The 14470-nt window shown below is 42.7% G+C and overlaps 1 protein-coding gene across 6 annotated transcripts in view; it reads right to left on the bottom strand.

Moving 5' to 3' along the window:
- Window positions 1-14470, bottom strand: part of LOC125892840 (uncharacterized) — a 130173-nt gene that overhangs the window by 33719 nt on the left and 81984 nt on the right. For all 6 annotated transcript variants that reach the window (XM_049583131.1, XM_049583133.1, XM_049583135.1 and 3 more), the window contains one exon: window positions 9100-9249. In XM_049583131.1, coding sequence (XP_049439088.1) covers window positions 9100-9249 — 150 coding nt within the window. The remainder of the gene's footprint in view (window positions 1-9099; window positions 9250-14470) is intronic.

Here is a 14470-nt window from a genome sequence, read left to right as displayed (position 1 = left end):
GGAGAGACACGTTTTTGGATAGGAAGGAAGTGCACATGAGAATGAAATGTGAAAATGTGAAAAGTCTTTGGCGATTAGACCCCTTCGAGATGGTGAGCTAAAAGGAGGGTGATGGATCCGTAGCCAATTAGGGAACCCCCCAAAACAGTATAAAGAGAGAGAAGGACAACAAATCAACTGACGAGAGGCAATCCTTACCTTACAAGGAGGCAACAGGCTACTAACGAAACAAGCAAATAAAGATTAGGAGGGAATGCATTGTGAAGTAAACACGAAACAAACTGAAACAAGGAGGCAGTGAAATGCGAATGAACAGATTAGATGGCCTGCATGATTCTTGAATGGGGACGTTTAACCTTAATGAGAATATATGGTAGGGATGAGACTGGGACAACAGTTGTGGACTGCTGTCTAGAAAGCACGGGATATGAGATAAGTATGGAAAAGGAAAGTGGCAGACGGAGTCTTGGAGAGGTATAACCACTGAAAAGGAGCCAGGGGTGAAATGCAGTGGCAGGTGAAAAGGTCAAATGGCAGAGGGTAGGCTAAGGATGGGCATTAATCTGGAGGCCGTGATGTCTATATGTTGAACGAAATAAAAGGTCAATAAAGACAAACAGAAATGAAAGATCGTAAGACCAAACAGAAATTAAGGTCAGAAGACCAACTTAATGTAATGCAAACAGAAGGCAAAGGTCCGGCAACCAAAAATAAATTAAAGTCAGCAGATTTAGCATGACAGCAACAGAAATTAAGGGTCTGAAGACCAAACTGAGATTAACCTGACTGGTGCGAGGTCCTAATGACCTGGACCTATGAGTGCGGCAAATAATAAAAGATCAAAAAGACCAAACATAAATAAAGGTCATTAGACCGAACAAAAATTAAGATCATAAGACCAACTCAAATAAAATGGTGAAAGTAAAATAAGGTCCGGCGACCAAAAAGAAATTAAGTCAGCTGACAAACAGAAATTATGGCCCGACGGCTGAAAAGAAATTACCATGTATGAGCATGAGGTCCCGTAGACCTGGGTGCATAGCTGGAGTCCGAAAGACCATCAGTAGAAACAAATAAAAGGTCAGCAGGCCGAAACAAAATAAAAGGTCTCTTGACTAAACAGAAATTAAGGTCAGAAGACCAACTTAAATGAAATAGATAAATTAAAATAAGGTCCGCGACCAAACATAAATTACGTCCGATATGACAAAACAGAAATTAAGTGGGTCCCTCTGACCAAAGAAAATTAAGTGTTGCATGGATGACATTTCTGAGGCGGTCCAATGACCTTGGTGTGGGTGCATGGCATGAGGTCTCACAGACCATGATGGAGCATTTACATGAAGTCCAGAAGACCAGGGGTGATAGAGTATATGGCATGAGGTCACAGATCATGATGGAGCATTGGCATGAGGATTGGCATGAGGTCCCGAAGACCAGGGGAGATAGAGCATACAGCATGAGGTCTCACGGCCATGATGGGGCACTGCATGAGGTCCGAAGACCGAGGTTGTTAGTGCATAGAGCATGAGGTCCCACAGAGCATGATAGACAATTTGCATGAGGTCCGAAGACTGAAGTTGTTAGTGCATACAGCATGAAGACCCACAAAACGTGATAGAGCATTTGCTGAGGTCCGAAGACCGAGGGTGTTGAGGCATACAGCGTGAGGTCTCACTGCCATAAAGGGCATTTGCACGAGGCCCTAAAGATCGAGGGAGGCAGAGCATGCAGCATGAGGTCCCAAAGACCAGGGGTGTTAGAGCGTGCAGCATAAGGTCCCACAGAACATGAAAGAGCATTTGCATGAGGTCAGAAGACTGAGGTTGATAGTGCATACAGGATGAGGTCCCGCGGAACATGATAGAGCGAAAACATGAGGTCTGAAGACCGAAGTTGTTAGTGCATACAGCATGAGGTCCCACAACCTTGATTGTGCATTGCGTGGGGTCCTGAAGACCATGTAAATGAGTGCGCAGCATGGTAAGGCGAACAAGGTTAGAGGAAAGGAACCACTAAAATTGCATTAATTCACGGCCATCTTGAAAAATGAATACGCAGAATATGTCCCAGGACCAGCAGATAGAGAAACAGCAGATAGAAATTGTGATCATATAACCAAAATGGAATATTCATGGGTGATGTATGATTGAGGATTATAAAACGAGCAGTTAGCGGATTAGCGGGTGTTCGTGCATGCAGCATGTGGTTAGAGGGCCATTGATGACTGAGCAATGGCATGACACGCGTAGAGCATGGGTATTGAGGGAACGTGTCATAATGACAGCCATCCTAACTGAACTGCAGCAGATGGAATTGGAAACATATAAACGAGTACAAGGAAAATAGGACTGAACATCGAGCAAATTTCATGTCAGCAATGATGCGATAGCAATATGAAAACCAAACGAAATGGCGAATGGCTGATGCATGACTGACTCCATCGAATATGAAGGTGGGTAATTGGGATTTGATTGAAGGTAGCGGATGAGAAAACTACGAAAGACCACCACCAGCTATTTGAATGACATAGTGAAAATTTGGAGAGCAGAAATTTGATTTATGAATCGGAGCTAAAATGGAGCCATACCTAGCTCCCCCCAAAAAACAGTGGGTACTTGCTACCCGCTCGAAATTCTGCCCTGTCAGTTATTGTGGCAGTTGGAATTATGATGATTGACATAGGGTCACCAATGGCCAGAACAGCTTGAAAAAGGTCAGGTGGCCATGCTACTGGTTTTATTTGGTAAAACTGACATACAGTGGTGGAAAAAAGTTTTCGGACACCCCATGCATTTGTGAAATATTGCATTAAGAATCACTCTTAGGTCTTCAAGTGCAATTTCTTTTAGTACAGTCACAGCCAAAATACTAAATAAATCCTAAAAAAGACATTAAAAACTTAAAATTGATTGGTTCCATAAAAATACATACTTTTGAGTATTGGGTCATTTTGGTACCAGTGATGAAGGTCATTCTTTTTATTAAAAGACACAATTTTTGTTGCCAAGCTTCATGTCTACATAAAGCCAGCACATTTGAAAGTTCTTCAGACACAAAAATGGCTGAAACAAGGAACCTAACGCAGGAAACACGCCTGAAGATAAAGATTCTCAGCCAGGAAGGGTACAGCTGCCGCCAGATAGCCAGGAAGTGCAGATGCAGTCCTTCAGCAGTTGGATACACTCTGCAGAAATACAGACGAACCAACAGCTTGGAAGACAAACCAAGATCTGGGCGTCCAAGGGTTTCTTCAGCAAGAAATGACCGCATCCTGATCCGCATGTGCAGGCAAATTCGCCGAATGACATCACAGGAGCTTCAGCAGCAGTGGTCAAACCAAACTGGTGTCCAGTGTTCCACCCGCACTGTACGTGGCCGACTTTTAGATCATGGCTTAAGGTCCTATAAGGCTATCAAGAAGCCCCTGATCAATGAGAGACAGAGGTTAGCCCGGCGTCATTGGGCCCAGGCACACAAGAACTGGACAGCCAGGAATTGGAAGAAGATTTTGTGGTCAGATGAGTCCAGTTTCCAGCTTTATCTTCCTCCTACTAATGTGAGGGTACGCAGAAGGCCAGGCGAAGCATTATCTCCAGGATGTACAGTACCTACTGTCAAGCATGGTGGAGGCAGTATCATGGTTTGGGGATGCATGAGTGCTGCTGGTGTTGGTCATCTCGCTGTCTGTGATGGCACATTGAACTCTACCAAGTATTGTACCATTCTCGAAACCCACATGCTCCCTTCTACGCGTGCACTGTTCCGTCGAGGTAAAAACTGGATGTTTCAACAAGATAATGCCCCTTGCCCCACATCCAAGGCCAGTAGAACTTGGCTGCAGGAGCACAGTATCCAGGTCTTAGAGTGGCCAGCTCAATCCCCGGACATGAGCCCCACTGAAAATCTGTGATGGATTATCAAAAGGTCTGTTTCAAAGCATAAACCAAAGAATTTAGAAGAATTAAAAGCAGTAATTCAAGAAGAATGGGACAAGATTACCCCTCAACAGTGTGAAAGGCTGGTGGGGAACATGCCAGCCAGGATTAGAGCTCTACTACGTGCCAATGGCAGGACTACTAAATATTAATTTGATGATGTGACGGTTTATTTATTTTTTGTTCAGTTTTGAACACATTCTCTGTTATTTGTTGACTTTGATACCGACAATGTTGAGAACTGACATATTGAAACTGTCAGGAATTTAGTTTTGTTAGTTTTTCTTGTAAACAATAAACAAAAAAAAATATAATTTGTATTTGTTTGTATCTGTCTAATGCAGCCACACCTTTTGAAACACAAAAAAGATTTTTCCACCAATATTTCATGATAATATTTGAGATTGTGTAAAATTTTAAGGGTGTCCGAAAACTTTTTTCCACCACTGTAGTTAGGTGTTTCTGATTGCCTGGTTTTAGCGTGAGTAGGGGAGAGTCTGTTAGCCGCAAGGCTACTTTTTGCAATGTAAAATGCCATAGCTTGGCCAAAACATTAGCATGATGCATTTGTAGGGAAAATGTGTCCAGAAAAGACCGGCTATGTCTGACAATGCTGCAAGTGATAGTGAAGCTGATTGAGTACTTGCAATTGAAATCGTCGCCACTTGATGATTGATTGATTTATTTCGGTCATTAAAAACAACAAAAAGATATAACAGCAACAAAGCACTAATTGGTAAATTTTTTTTATTTATTTTTTCTTTTAAACCAAAACATAAGACACCAAGCAGACAAGACACCAAAGACAACATGACGTGGATTCATGAGCTCAAATATAGAGAGAGATTAATTTATTTATTTATTTTCTTCTTCCCTATATTGCTTGGTCTTAATGATATTTCCAAACTGATTGGGAAGTGCAAAGCTAGATGCATCTATCTCAGTGAAGTGGATCGAGATTATTGCAGAATTAGTTGTAATGGTCCTATGATAAAAGCCCTGCCACTGAACTGGACAAGTGTCACTAAAAGGATGGGCATCTTCAAGTGTATGCTGACTGGCTACATTACCCCTGCGGCAGTCGACGAATGATGCTCTGGATCACTGCTGAAACGACGGAGCGTCATGGCACAGTGATGCCAAGCATGAGAGAGCGGTCACACAGCTACTTGCTGAGCTCGAATGAGTTGACGACTACTATACATGACCTTAAAGTGCGTGAAAACGGAAAAAGATCGAGCTGATTAGAGGCTACCCTGCATACTGCTCTGCATGACGGGATTGAGGCATGTTCCGGGCCCGAATCATGGATGACATCGTGAATGGTGAATCTGTGATGGATATAATTATGAAGGGCAGCTCGAATTAAGTTAGACCATTTACGACTGGGAACTGTGATTACCAGAACTGATCAGTGTGCATACCACTGAACTGCAGACAGACTGGAAACATGACAATTAAAATAGAGCAAGGATTGAGAGAACGCCTGGAGCGCCGCCAGGAAGGGGCTGCTTGCGAGGACCTCTTAATAGAATAGAATAGAACGAACCAGATGATTGAGCCCCAGCCGTCAGGCCACGATGAGTGTCAGAATGGTGGTTCAAAACATTGTCACTACTAGATGAAATAAATCTCACTAAATAAAAGCCCTGCAGGAGCAGACTTACTAAACTTTTTTTTTTTCCCTCCATGTGCATGATAATGGTGGAGGGAGCCTGAGACGTGCCAATGGCTGTTAATATAGGCTAGAGCACAGTGTCCAGATAGAGTGAATATGCCAATTTTCAGACAGGCCTAATTAGATACAGGTGATGATCCAGGCGCCGAGTTCTAAATGAGATAAATGACAAGAATCAGGCAGATGGAGGACTGGTACTGCAATAGAGACCGCCATACTTACCCTTTGAGTTGAATTTTTTTTTTTTTTTTTTTAAATATAATGCCACCTGATGAAACGGCTGTTGCGAGAGCACGTACATACTGTAGATACGCATGCGAACTATGCTGTGTTTCCTGAAAGAAAGGGAATGCAAATAAATATGAATGCTACAATGAGGCATATTTAATTGATTGTGCTAGAAGTACATTCTCGGTCACCTGGAAAAACCCGCACAACCCCACAGGAGGATCGCTGAAGGTTTTATGATTGAAATGATACAGGAAGTGTGGTAAGATAACGGGATGATGCACACGTGAGTTTATTTATTTTAAGAATGAAGACAAAGAGGAAAAATCGCTTAGCTTAAAGCGAATACCATTGACAATGGAGGGCATAGTGTGCCTGCTTAATATGCTCACTTTGAAGAAACCCAGTGAGCCGAAAATCGAGGCCCGCCGCTACAACAGCATTACGGTAATTGTTTTCCCATTTAAACAGGGCGACGAGAGAGTTAGCTTAAATAAATCACTTCATATTAGTAGTAGGCTGATCATATGAGACACACTTAACAGTGAGGAAGGCTGATGATCGGATGACTTAAACCGCCGGCTCTCTTGCCGTGAGGGATTCTGGAGCTCCGGGGCTGGAAAGCTGGAGACAGAATGAAGCGCTGGTTCGGGGTGGACGCCAGCTGGGATTGGAGACCGGCTGGCTGAGAGTGGTTGCCGCTGCGTGAGGAGGCCCGCGTTGATGATGACAATGATGAGGCGGAGGTGAAGCATGTCCAGGGACTGAAGCAAGGCATGCGTGGAAGCTCCCCGGAGTAACGGGGGACGGCGCGTGGTAATCCGGGCGTACGTAACGTGTCCTGGAGAAACACATAATGTGCATGTAGTTTGGGCCCACATCTTGAATCCATACGCGACACTGAGCTCGAGACTGAAGAAGGAAACGGAGGCGGAAGAGCACGTTGACAATATGACTTAGGCTACAGGCAGGTGAAAAAGCCTGAACTGGAGGACTTGATGAATGAGAGATGATTCCGCTGCTGCTGAGGAAACGCACGAGGCTGTACAATCAGCAATAGACTGCAGGGAAAAGGTAAGGTGAGCGATTGTCTGCGGTGATTCTGCCTAGAATGACAGCTGAAAGCAGCAGAGGAGAGAACAGATTTAAAATCTCGTAGTGACGACCTGATTGGTTGCTGGAGGTTGTGGCTAATTACGATAGGACAGCTAGGAGAGTGCACGCCCGGAGGCAGCTGATTTGAGGAAGCAGTGGGAGTGAGAGAGAGGGAATTGTGAATGAATGAGCACAGAAAGGTCTTCCTGACTGAACTTACGCTGAGCTTCATATAAACGGTGTTGTCTAAATTTATATCCTGCTTGAAAATACATTGATATATTGTACATAGTTGTTGTATCGCCCAGCCCTAGGTTATGTTAATTTGGTCAATAACGATCAATATAAATAATGATTGATTATTTCAAAGGGTTATCAGTGACAGATGATTTGGATATTTTTATGTCTGGGAAAAATTTGGGATGACAGGATTAAGATTTGTTGTAAAACAACCTTACATTTACAAGGCCCGTTTATTTGTGTGTAATATTCAGATTTGATGGCAGGTGAGCGGATTTCCCTCTAAAGTGATTGTGATTGCAGGTAGCTCCCCCCTGAGCCCTTCTGGGGCAGTAGGACCTGTTGTCATAGATTACTGGGATTGTAGAGACTGGAGCTGGCAGACAGGGGGAGCACTGTCCAGATCTGAGGGATGGTGATGTCCAAATGAGACTGTCACTGTTGCAACTGGACCGGGTGGTGTGTTGCAGACACAATATGAAACCTTTCCAGACAGTACTTTTGCACCTAGCCAGTCTGGATGAATGAGATCCCTCCTAAATAACTGCCTGCATTCCCAAAAGAGGTTGAAAATGTCATTGAATGAAACACCTGCTTAGAGCCAGGTGTGCAGCAACAGCAGCCTGCTGAAACAAACACCCACTACAGCTGCTACAGATGGGGATGGGACCAGATACATAGATGTCAATCATGAATCTTTTCAGCATGGAGAACAAGTGGATTAAATCAGTTTTTAATAGTTAGCTAGAACCTTGATAGCTTTGTCAGCTATGTCACGGATAGTGGCACCTGAGAAACAGTGTTTTTTTTTAAGCTTTTCCTGACATTCCTAGAGGTCCTGTAACCAAAGATGTGAGCTGATGTTGTGGCTGACTTGTGGGCTGACTTGTGGGCTTGGAGCTGGTTACCCTGGAGGAGGACTTGTTCTTGGAAGAGGCACTGGACTCGCCGAAAGCACCCAGGTCCGGATGTCAGCGTCCCAGAGTTGCTCCAGTGTCCCCAACACCTCCAACCTGTTGCCAAGCTGTATAGACCCAGATGGAGGAGTATGGGAGGGGTTCCTACCTCGTCTTGTCTCATGCTGGATGACCATCCAGGGCTCTGAAGGAGCGGGCTTGGAACAATTCTTTGTCTGGGGTTAGAATCAGGCCTGGGCCAGGGAGGTTCCTAACGGGACGGTGTGACAACCGGCAGCTCCAGCATCAGAGAAGGGTGGCGTCATTCCCAGGAATATGGGAGGCTACTGTGGCCAGCTAGTTGATGATTCGCTCATCCTCTTATTTTGGATAGAAGCTAGAGATTCTGCTTTCACTTTTAACTATTTTTTGGGTTAGCTGACAGCATCCAGCACAGTCCAATGGAGAGGTGAGTGGAGGTGTCTTTATAAATATGTCACAGCAGGATTATATGTGGCATTGCTGCTAGCAGCAGCTTGAAAACAAAGCTGAAAATGTATATTCAACAGGGATGTTTAACACAGTAAATACAAATTTTATTCACGAGTTTTTTGCTCCCTGGGAAACTAATGCTAATGATATTCCAGCTGTTCACTTTAATCAAATCCATTACTTGGAATTTCATGACATGCTTTTTACTGATATAACATTGAATAATAATCAACATTTCCATCCTTTGTTTTCATCTCTATTTCCTATTGTGCATTATGTACAGCAGTACACATTCCCCACAGACGCCATGTTTGTTTACTACTGTGGTCATGGCAACACTCTGATCAGCTCTATATCGCCTGCTTAAGGACTGACATGTGTTGCCTACACCAGTGTGTAAGACGCATGATGAGTGTATCCAGCACCAGCTGCACCAGGTCAATACATGACTGTATGTAAGTAAATAAATACCCCCCTGCACCAAAATCCCCTCTTAACAGGGAGATGCACAGACAGGTCAGTGGATAAGTACCTGTTGATCTGCTGAATATGCTCATGTTCTTCCCCTTAGTTGCAGTCCTGTGATTGGTGGAAAGACAGGAAGTGAGATACTGAGTGCCAGCTGGCTCCTTTGCTCGTCCACTTGCTAAGAAGGCCATGCTGCTAGGCAACGCTGCTGAACCTGAAGTGAAAGAGAAAGTGTCTTAATTTATTCTGTAGAAGATACATTATGGCTACCACAAAGAACTGTAGGATTCTTATGCAGCTGTGTTTATGCTTCAAGATGTGAAAGGGCCTGAAGCACCCTACTGGGTTTGTGCCAGTGTATTATTATTATTATTATTATTATTATTATCATTAGGGTTTAAATCCTGAAGACCTGTGTAGCATTATAAGCGATATTATGCATTTGCTCAATTTGCAATGAGTTGGCACGAGCTAGAGTCATTAAAATATTTGCACCATAACTGTAAATGATGTGCTATTGTTTCACACCAAATTTGACTCCATTGGCCTGATGGTGGCACAATAAGTAACAGCCGAAAAAGTACTAATTTGGAAAGGCCAGGCCCCTCACACCATGAGTCTGATTGATTTAAATAGTCAGGGAATATTATCAGATATTTGGCCAATCTGGAAATAAATTCCTTACCAAAAAAATTATTCACCAGTGTGTTTGTAAAAGTGTCTAATAACCCAGACCTTATCAGTGAAAAACTGAAAATGTTTACCTCTGCCTTCAATAGCTTGTGAGGGGTAAAACTTGCACCAAAACTACTCCTTGGTGGAAAGAAAGGCCATGCCCACTTTTCCCCACTCATCACAACTCCCTTTTTTTGGTGAAATAAATATGACTGGGTGCATGAAAATTGGAAAAGTAGCTTTGTGGGTTTATCTATCCATTCATTTGTCAAAGTAAGTACTTGTTTGTTTGTTTACTGGTAACTGCTGTAGTTGGTTTGCATTTGCAGTGAGTGAGTAAATTTGGAGTAGCAGGTGCCAGATATGCTCAAACCATTGTGTGGATCACAGACTGACACAATACACTCCACACATCAAATAGCAATACCACTCTATCATCTACATTTCTTTTACAACTGGAAATATTTCATGTTACAACATTGATAATATGCATAGATGAATAATATAATACATATCAAGCAAACATTGATGAAGGTGGCCAAGTCAGAGGGTGAGTTGAGCAGAGGGAAGATGAGAAATAGTGATTTTGGCCACAAGTACTGGATGCAGAACCTCAACCACTTTTCCAATGTCAACTAGCATATGGAGGAAGGTGTCAGGAAACATGGCCCACTCCACAAAGACCTTGTTGAACTTGCCCTCAAATGGTTTGAGGAGAACAACCCCTTCAACCAAAATTGAGACAAGCAGTTGCTTGTTTCCTTCTCAGCAGCTTCCATGAGCACTGCAGAAGACACAGTCAACGTTGAGAGAGCGGCTGAAGTAGGGAGGGAGATGCAGATAAAGCTGGGTGGACAGTCAGTGACATAGACCATGGGGGTGAAGTTCAAGGTACAGGCCCTGTCATCGCTCAGAAAAATTCAATGACAGGTCAGTGAACCTTGTCGGAGGGCTCTTACAAGGTCAGGAAGATCCAAAAGCTCTCTCTGAAAGACAGAGGAACTACATGCTTTTTTCTCATGCCTTCACCGGTTGTGATATGGTTTTTGCAATCTGGGACCTTTGGGAAATTAACCCTATTTGACAGGTTTTGTGTAGGAGACACTGATGAGCACATGGACATCTTCCTTTGCAACACATTCTCACTCTGACCTCATCACATATTGACTTTTGGTCCACGTATGATGTGCAAGGTTCCCTGGATGCGCTGATTGTTGACGTTCTGGGACATTGTGTCAAGTTCTGCCTGTTACATGCTTTGTCTTCTTTGAAGATAAACTTCTGTTTTTTTCAAGTTTAGGAAAAAAAGAACAGGTTTTGGCTTTAGAATCTTACGGGATGCGAACACTGCTCTCTCGGGTGAAAGTCGGTGTTTGTTGTACCCATCCACCACCCCTCCTGCCTCCGCTACTCAGACTTTAGCCGCCTTAACTTTCGTCCTTGTCCTGCCAGGTTTCCCCCTGACGCCACTGGGTGCCATTAAACTATAATGATGACAGGCTGCGTATCATGCCGACGTTAAAAGATGCCTTTTTTTTTTTGTTGGTTTCTGACGTCGCAAGTCACTGCCCAAGTGCCGGATTTTGACAACTTCAGAGTGGCTCTCCTTGACGTACAGGCTACTAAGGACACGCTGATCAGGGCTGGTATGGCAGTTTTTCAGTGCATATATCATGCACCAGGTACAACTTTGGGTGCAACTCGATACAACATGTTTTTGCAGAAGGCAGTGGCTGGGCTGATCAAAAGAGAAACTCTACTTTGCACCTGCACAGCATTCTCTCCATGCCTAGCTCTAAACTCGGGACTGAATGCTTCTTCAGAGTATGTCTTTGGACCCCAGGAACTATAGATGAATGGTAGACTTCATGGTTATGAGTCAGTTCCAACACTAGACCCCATGGATTCTGAGTAGCTACTCCAGTTCACAAACTGTAATTGTAATGGAGGTTGCAGCAACCGGCAGTGCAGCTGTAAGAAGAATGGTGTCAAATGTATCTCAGCATGCAGAACTTGTAGAGGCATTACATGCAAGAACTGTATCCATAATGACTCAGACCTAGACTCCTGAGACATTTGACATTATAGAGCAGTATTGTTTTATAACTAGAGATATTGAAATAAATGAATAAAGCTACTTTTAAAATTTACACATAAAATCAGATGGGGCCCCCATGGTTATGGTCCAAAACAAATGCTTGCAGTTAATTCAGAATCCTGAAAAAACCCTAGTTTGACCCCTCACAAGCTACTCAAGGCAGAGGTTAACATTTTCAATTTTGCACTGATAAGGTTCTGGATACCCCAACTTTCAGCAGCTGTCACGGATTTTCCTATGGGAGTTGAAGTTAAATCTTTTATATGTGTTATTAGACACCTTTACAAACACATTAGTGAAGAAATTTTTTGGTAAGGAATTTACTCCCAGATTTTCACAATATTCCATGCCTAGATATGTGACACTCAATTTCATCACAATGTCTTCTACAAAAAGCCTCTTGGACAATTAAGGCCAACATCATGGACATCTGATTATGTTTTAAAATAGGAAAGCAAAGTTAGAAAGACACATTATTAGTGGTGGGTCTGCAAAATGTAACAATTAAAATATGATGCATTATAATTAATCAAATGATCCATCATTAGGCTATATTAGAATTGAAAGCTCAACCTTGAACAGACTTTTGTTCAAACACATTGTGCTAATAATACTTCTTTTGAATGCAAGACAGAAAGACAGCGTTTGCCTGAAGTCCTTTGCCCCCTAATCACTAAATCTGCCCCTCATAACAATAAAAGAACGGCATAGGATGAAGGGAGAGACACAGAACAATATGTTCTCATATTTATAAATAATTCCTTCCAAAGTCTTACTATTACTGAAACTAAAACAAAGTAGTCCGTAGAAGTCTAAAGAAATCACTTTCCACTGCTGAACATCTGACTGTTAATTGAGACGTTTTGGCGTTGCGACGTAATGCTCCGCTCTGTCTATCAGCCTCTCTCACTGCACTGCCTCAATCAGTCAATCAGCTCTGCGATCAGTGACAGTTTGGACTGAGCCAACTCAAAGGGTGGTCCCATAGGGTGTAATGTTCTTGCTATTTGTTACTGTCAGTTGAAAATAGTAAAATTGTTATTGATATAGGCCGCTTAAATATTATCACCTGATTGCAGGGACTGTATGATAATTTTATCCTTAAAAGGACAAAAAAATGGGGTAGCAAAACCATTAATTTGAACCGCTTAATTGAATAACAGGAATGCGTTTGCTCCACGTGCTCCATTGCTCAGGCACCTATGGCCACCATCATGGATTTTTACGAATTTGCATGATGTGAAAAACAGTAATATGACATCTACTTTTTTGATTTTGACTGTTTCAACACCAAATTTGTTTGGCAGCATTATGGGATGGAGCTACACAGTTCTATTAAAAGGGAGCAAAACTGGTCAAAATATGGCCAAAATCAATCAAAAAGTCTTTGCAAAGGTTAAGGCTTACCGGGATTAAGGCCACAACTCAAGCTATTTAAGAGCAATCCTGATTAAACTCAATGAAGACATCTTTCACTAAATTCAAGTTTTATGCACATCTGTTAAAGAAGGGCAAAACTGCAGGACTTTTAGTGTGCAGTTTTTTAAACTCTGCATACATTTTAATGATGAAAAAAGTGTGGTATTGGTCTCACTCCTTCTTTAGCCAAAATTGAACCAGCTGAAGTGACTTTGATCAGTATTGTAAAGCCTGAAACCTGCTAGCTGCTGCTTGTGGCTTTGATTTTTGCAACTGAGCTGTTAGCTGACATAGGGCTTAAACCTGGGATTGCCACTTGTGGCTATATTTAGGATTCAAGCCCTGAAGAGGCAGAACAACTGAATCTGTGCCACTTCATTAGGGTTGAAGCCTCCATGGCAGAATCCTTTTGAGTTTATGCCGGTTTGTTATTATCATTATTATCATATGTCGTCAGCCATTTCGGCTTTAATTGCCATGAGCTGGAAAGAACTAGAGATATGAAACTTGGCACCATAACTGGAAATGATGCTTCCCAACAAATCTGATCCCAATCAGCCTTTTGGTGAGGCTATAATTAACAGCTGAAAGACAGAAATATTTGACAGGCCATTCCCTCACACCTTGAGTCTGACTGACTTTAAGACTGACAGACATCTACAACTCAATGCACTCTACAAAAAAGCCTTCTGGACAATTAATACCACCATGATGGAGGCCACAATTTGCATATTGTGAAAACCAGTGATATGAATGATGTGGGCAGTTATTCAGGAGTCTGTATTGGGGGTAATTTCCTATATCCCAGAGTCATGACCTTTCCTTTGGTGGGGGGGAAGATGTCCTGTATTGGTAAATCTGTTTTATGGGGGACAATCTCCTTTATGAGTGCAGCTGGGAGGTACAAAGCTGGGGTCAGAGCTTCAGTATGGTTTAAAAGTCTGTATATTCTGAAAGTTGGCAGAGAACACTTGGGTCTTCTCTCCATGCTGCATGCATTAAAGAGACTTGATTCCTCACATTGAGTCCATCACTTCTTCAGAGAGAGGAATTTTCCTTACAATGGGCATTTTGTGATTTTGACTCCATCACATTAAACTTCGTTTACAGTATTGTGGTACTGAAATACACAATACTACTACAAATTAGCAAGCTTGCTCAAAAATTAACTCGCCATCAACCAAAAGGTCTTGGCAAAGGGTAGGGCTTGGAAGGAAATAGGCCATAACTCAAGCTGTGTGTA

The sequence above is a fragment of the Epinephelus fuscoguttatus genome, linkage group LG8 (genome assembly GCF_011397635.1).
Source record: "Epinephelus fuscoguttatus linkage group LG8, E.fuscoguttatus.final_Chr_v1".
Lineage (NCBI taxonomy): Eukaryota > Metazoa > Chordata > Actinopteri > Perciformes > Serranidae > Epinephelus > Epinephelus fuscoguttatus.
Note: the sequence above shows the minus strand (reverse complement) of the source record. Positions and strands in the feature narration are given on the sequence as shown.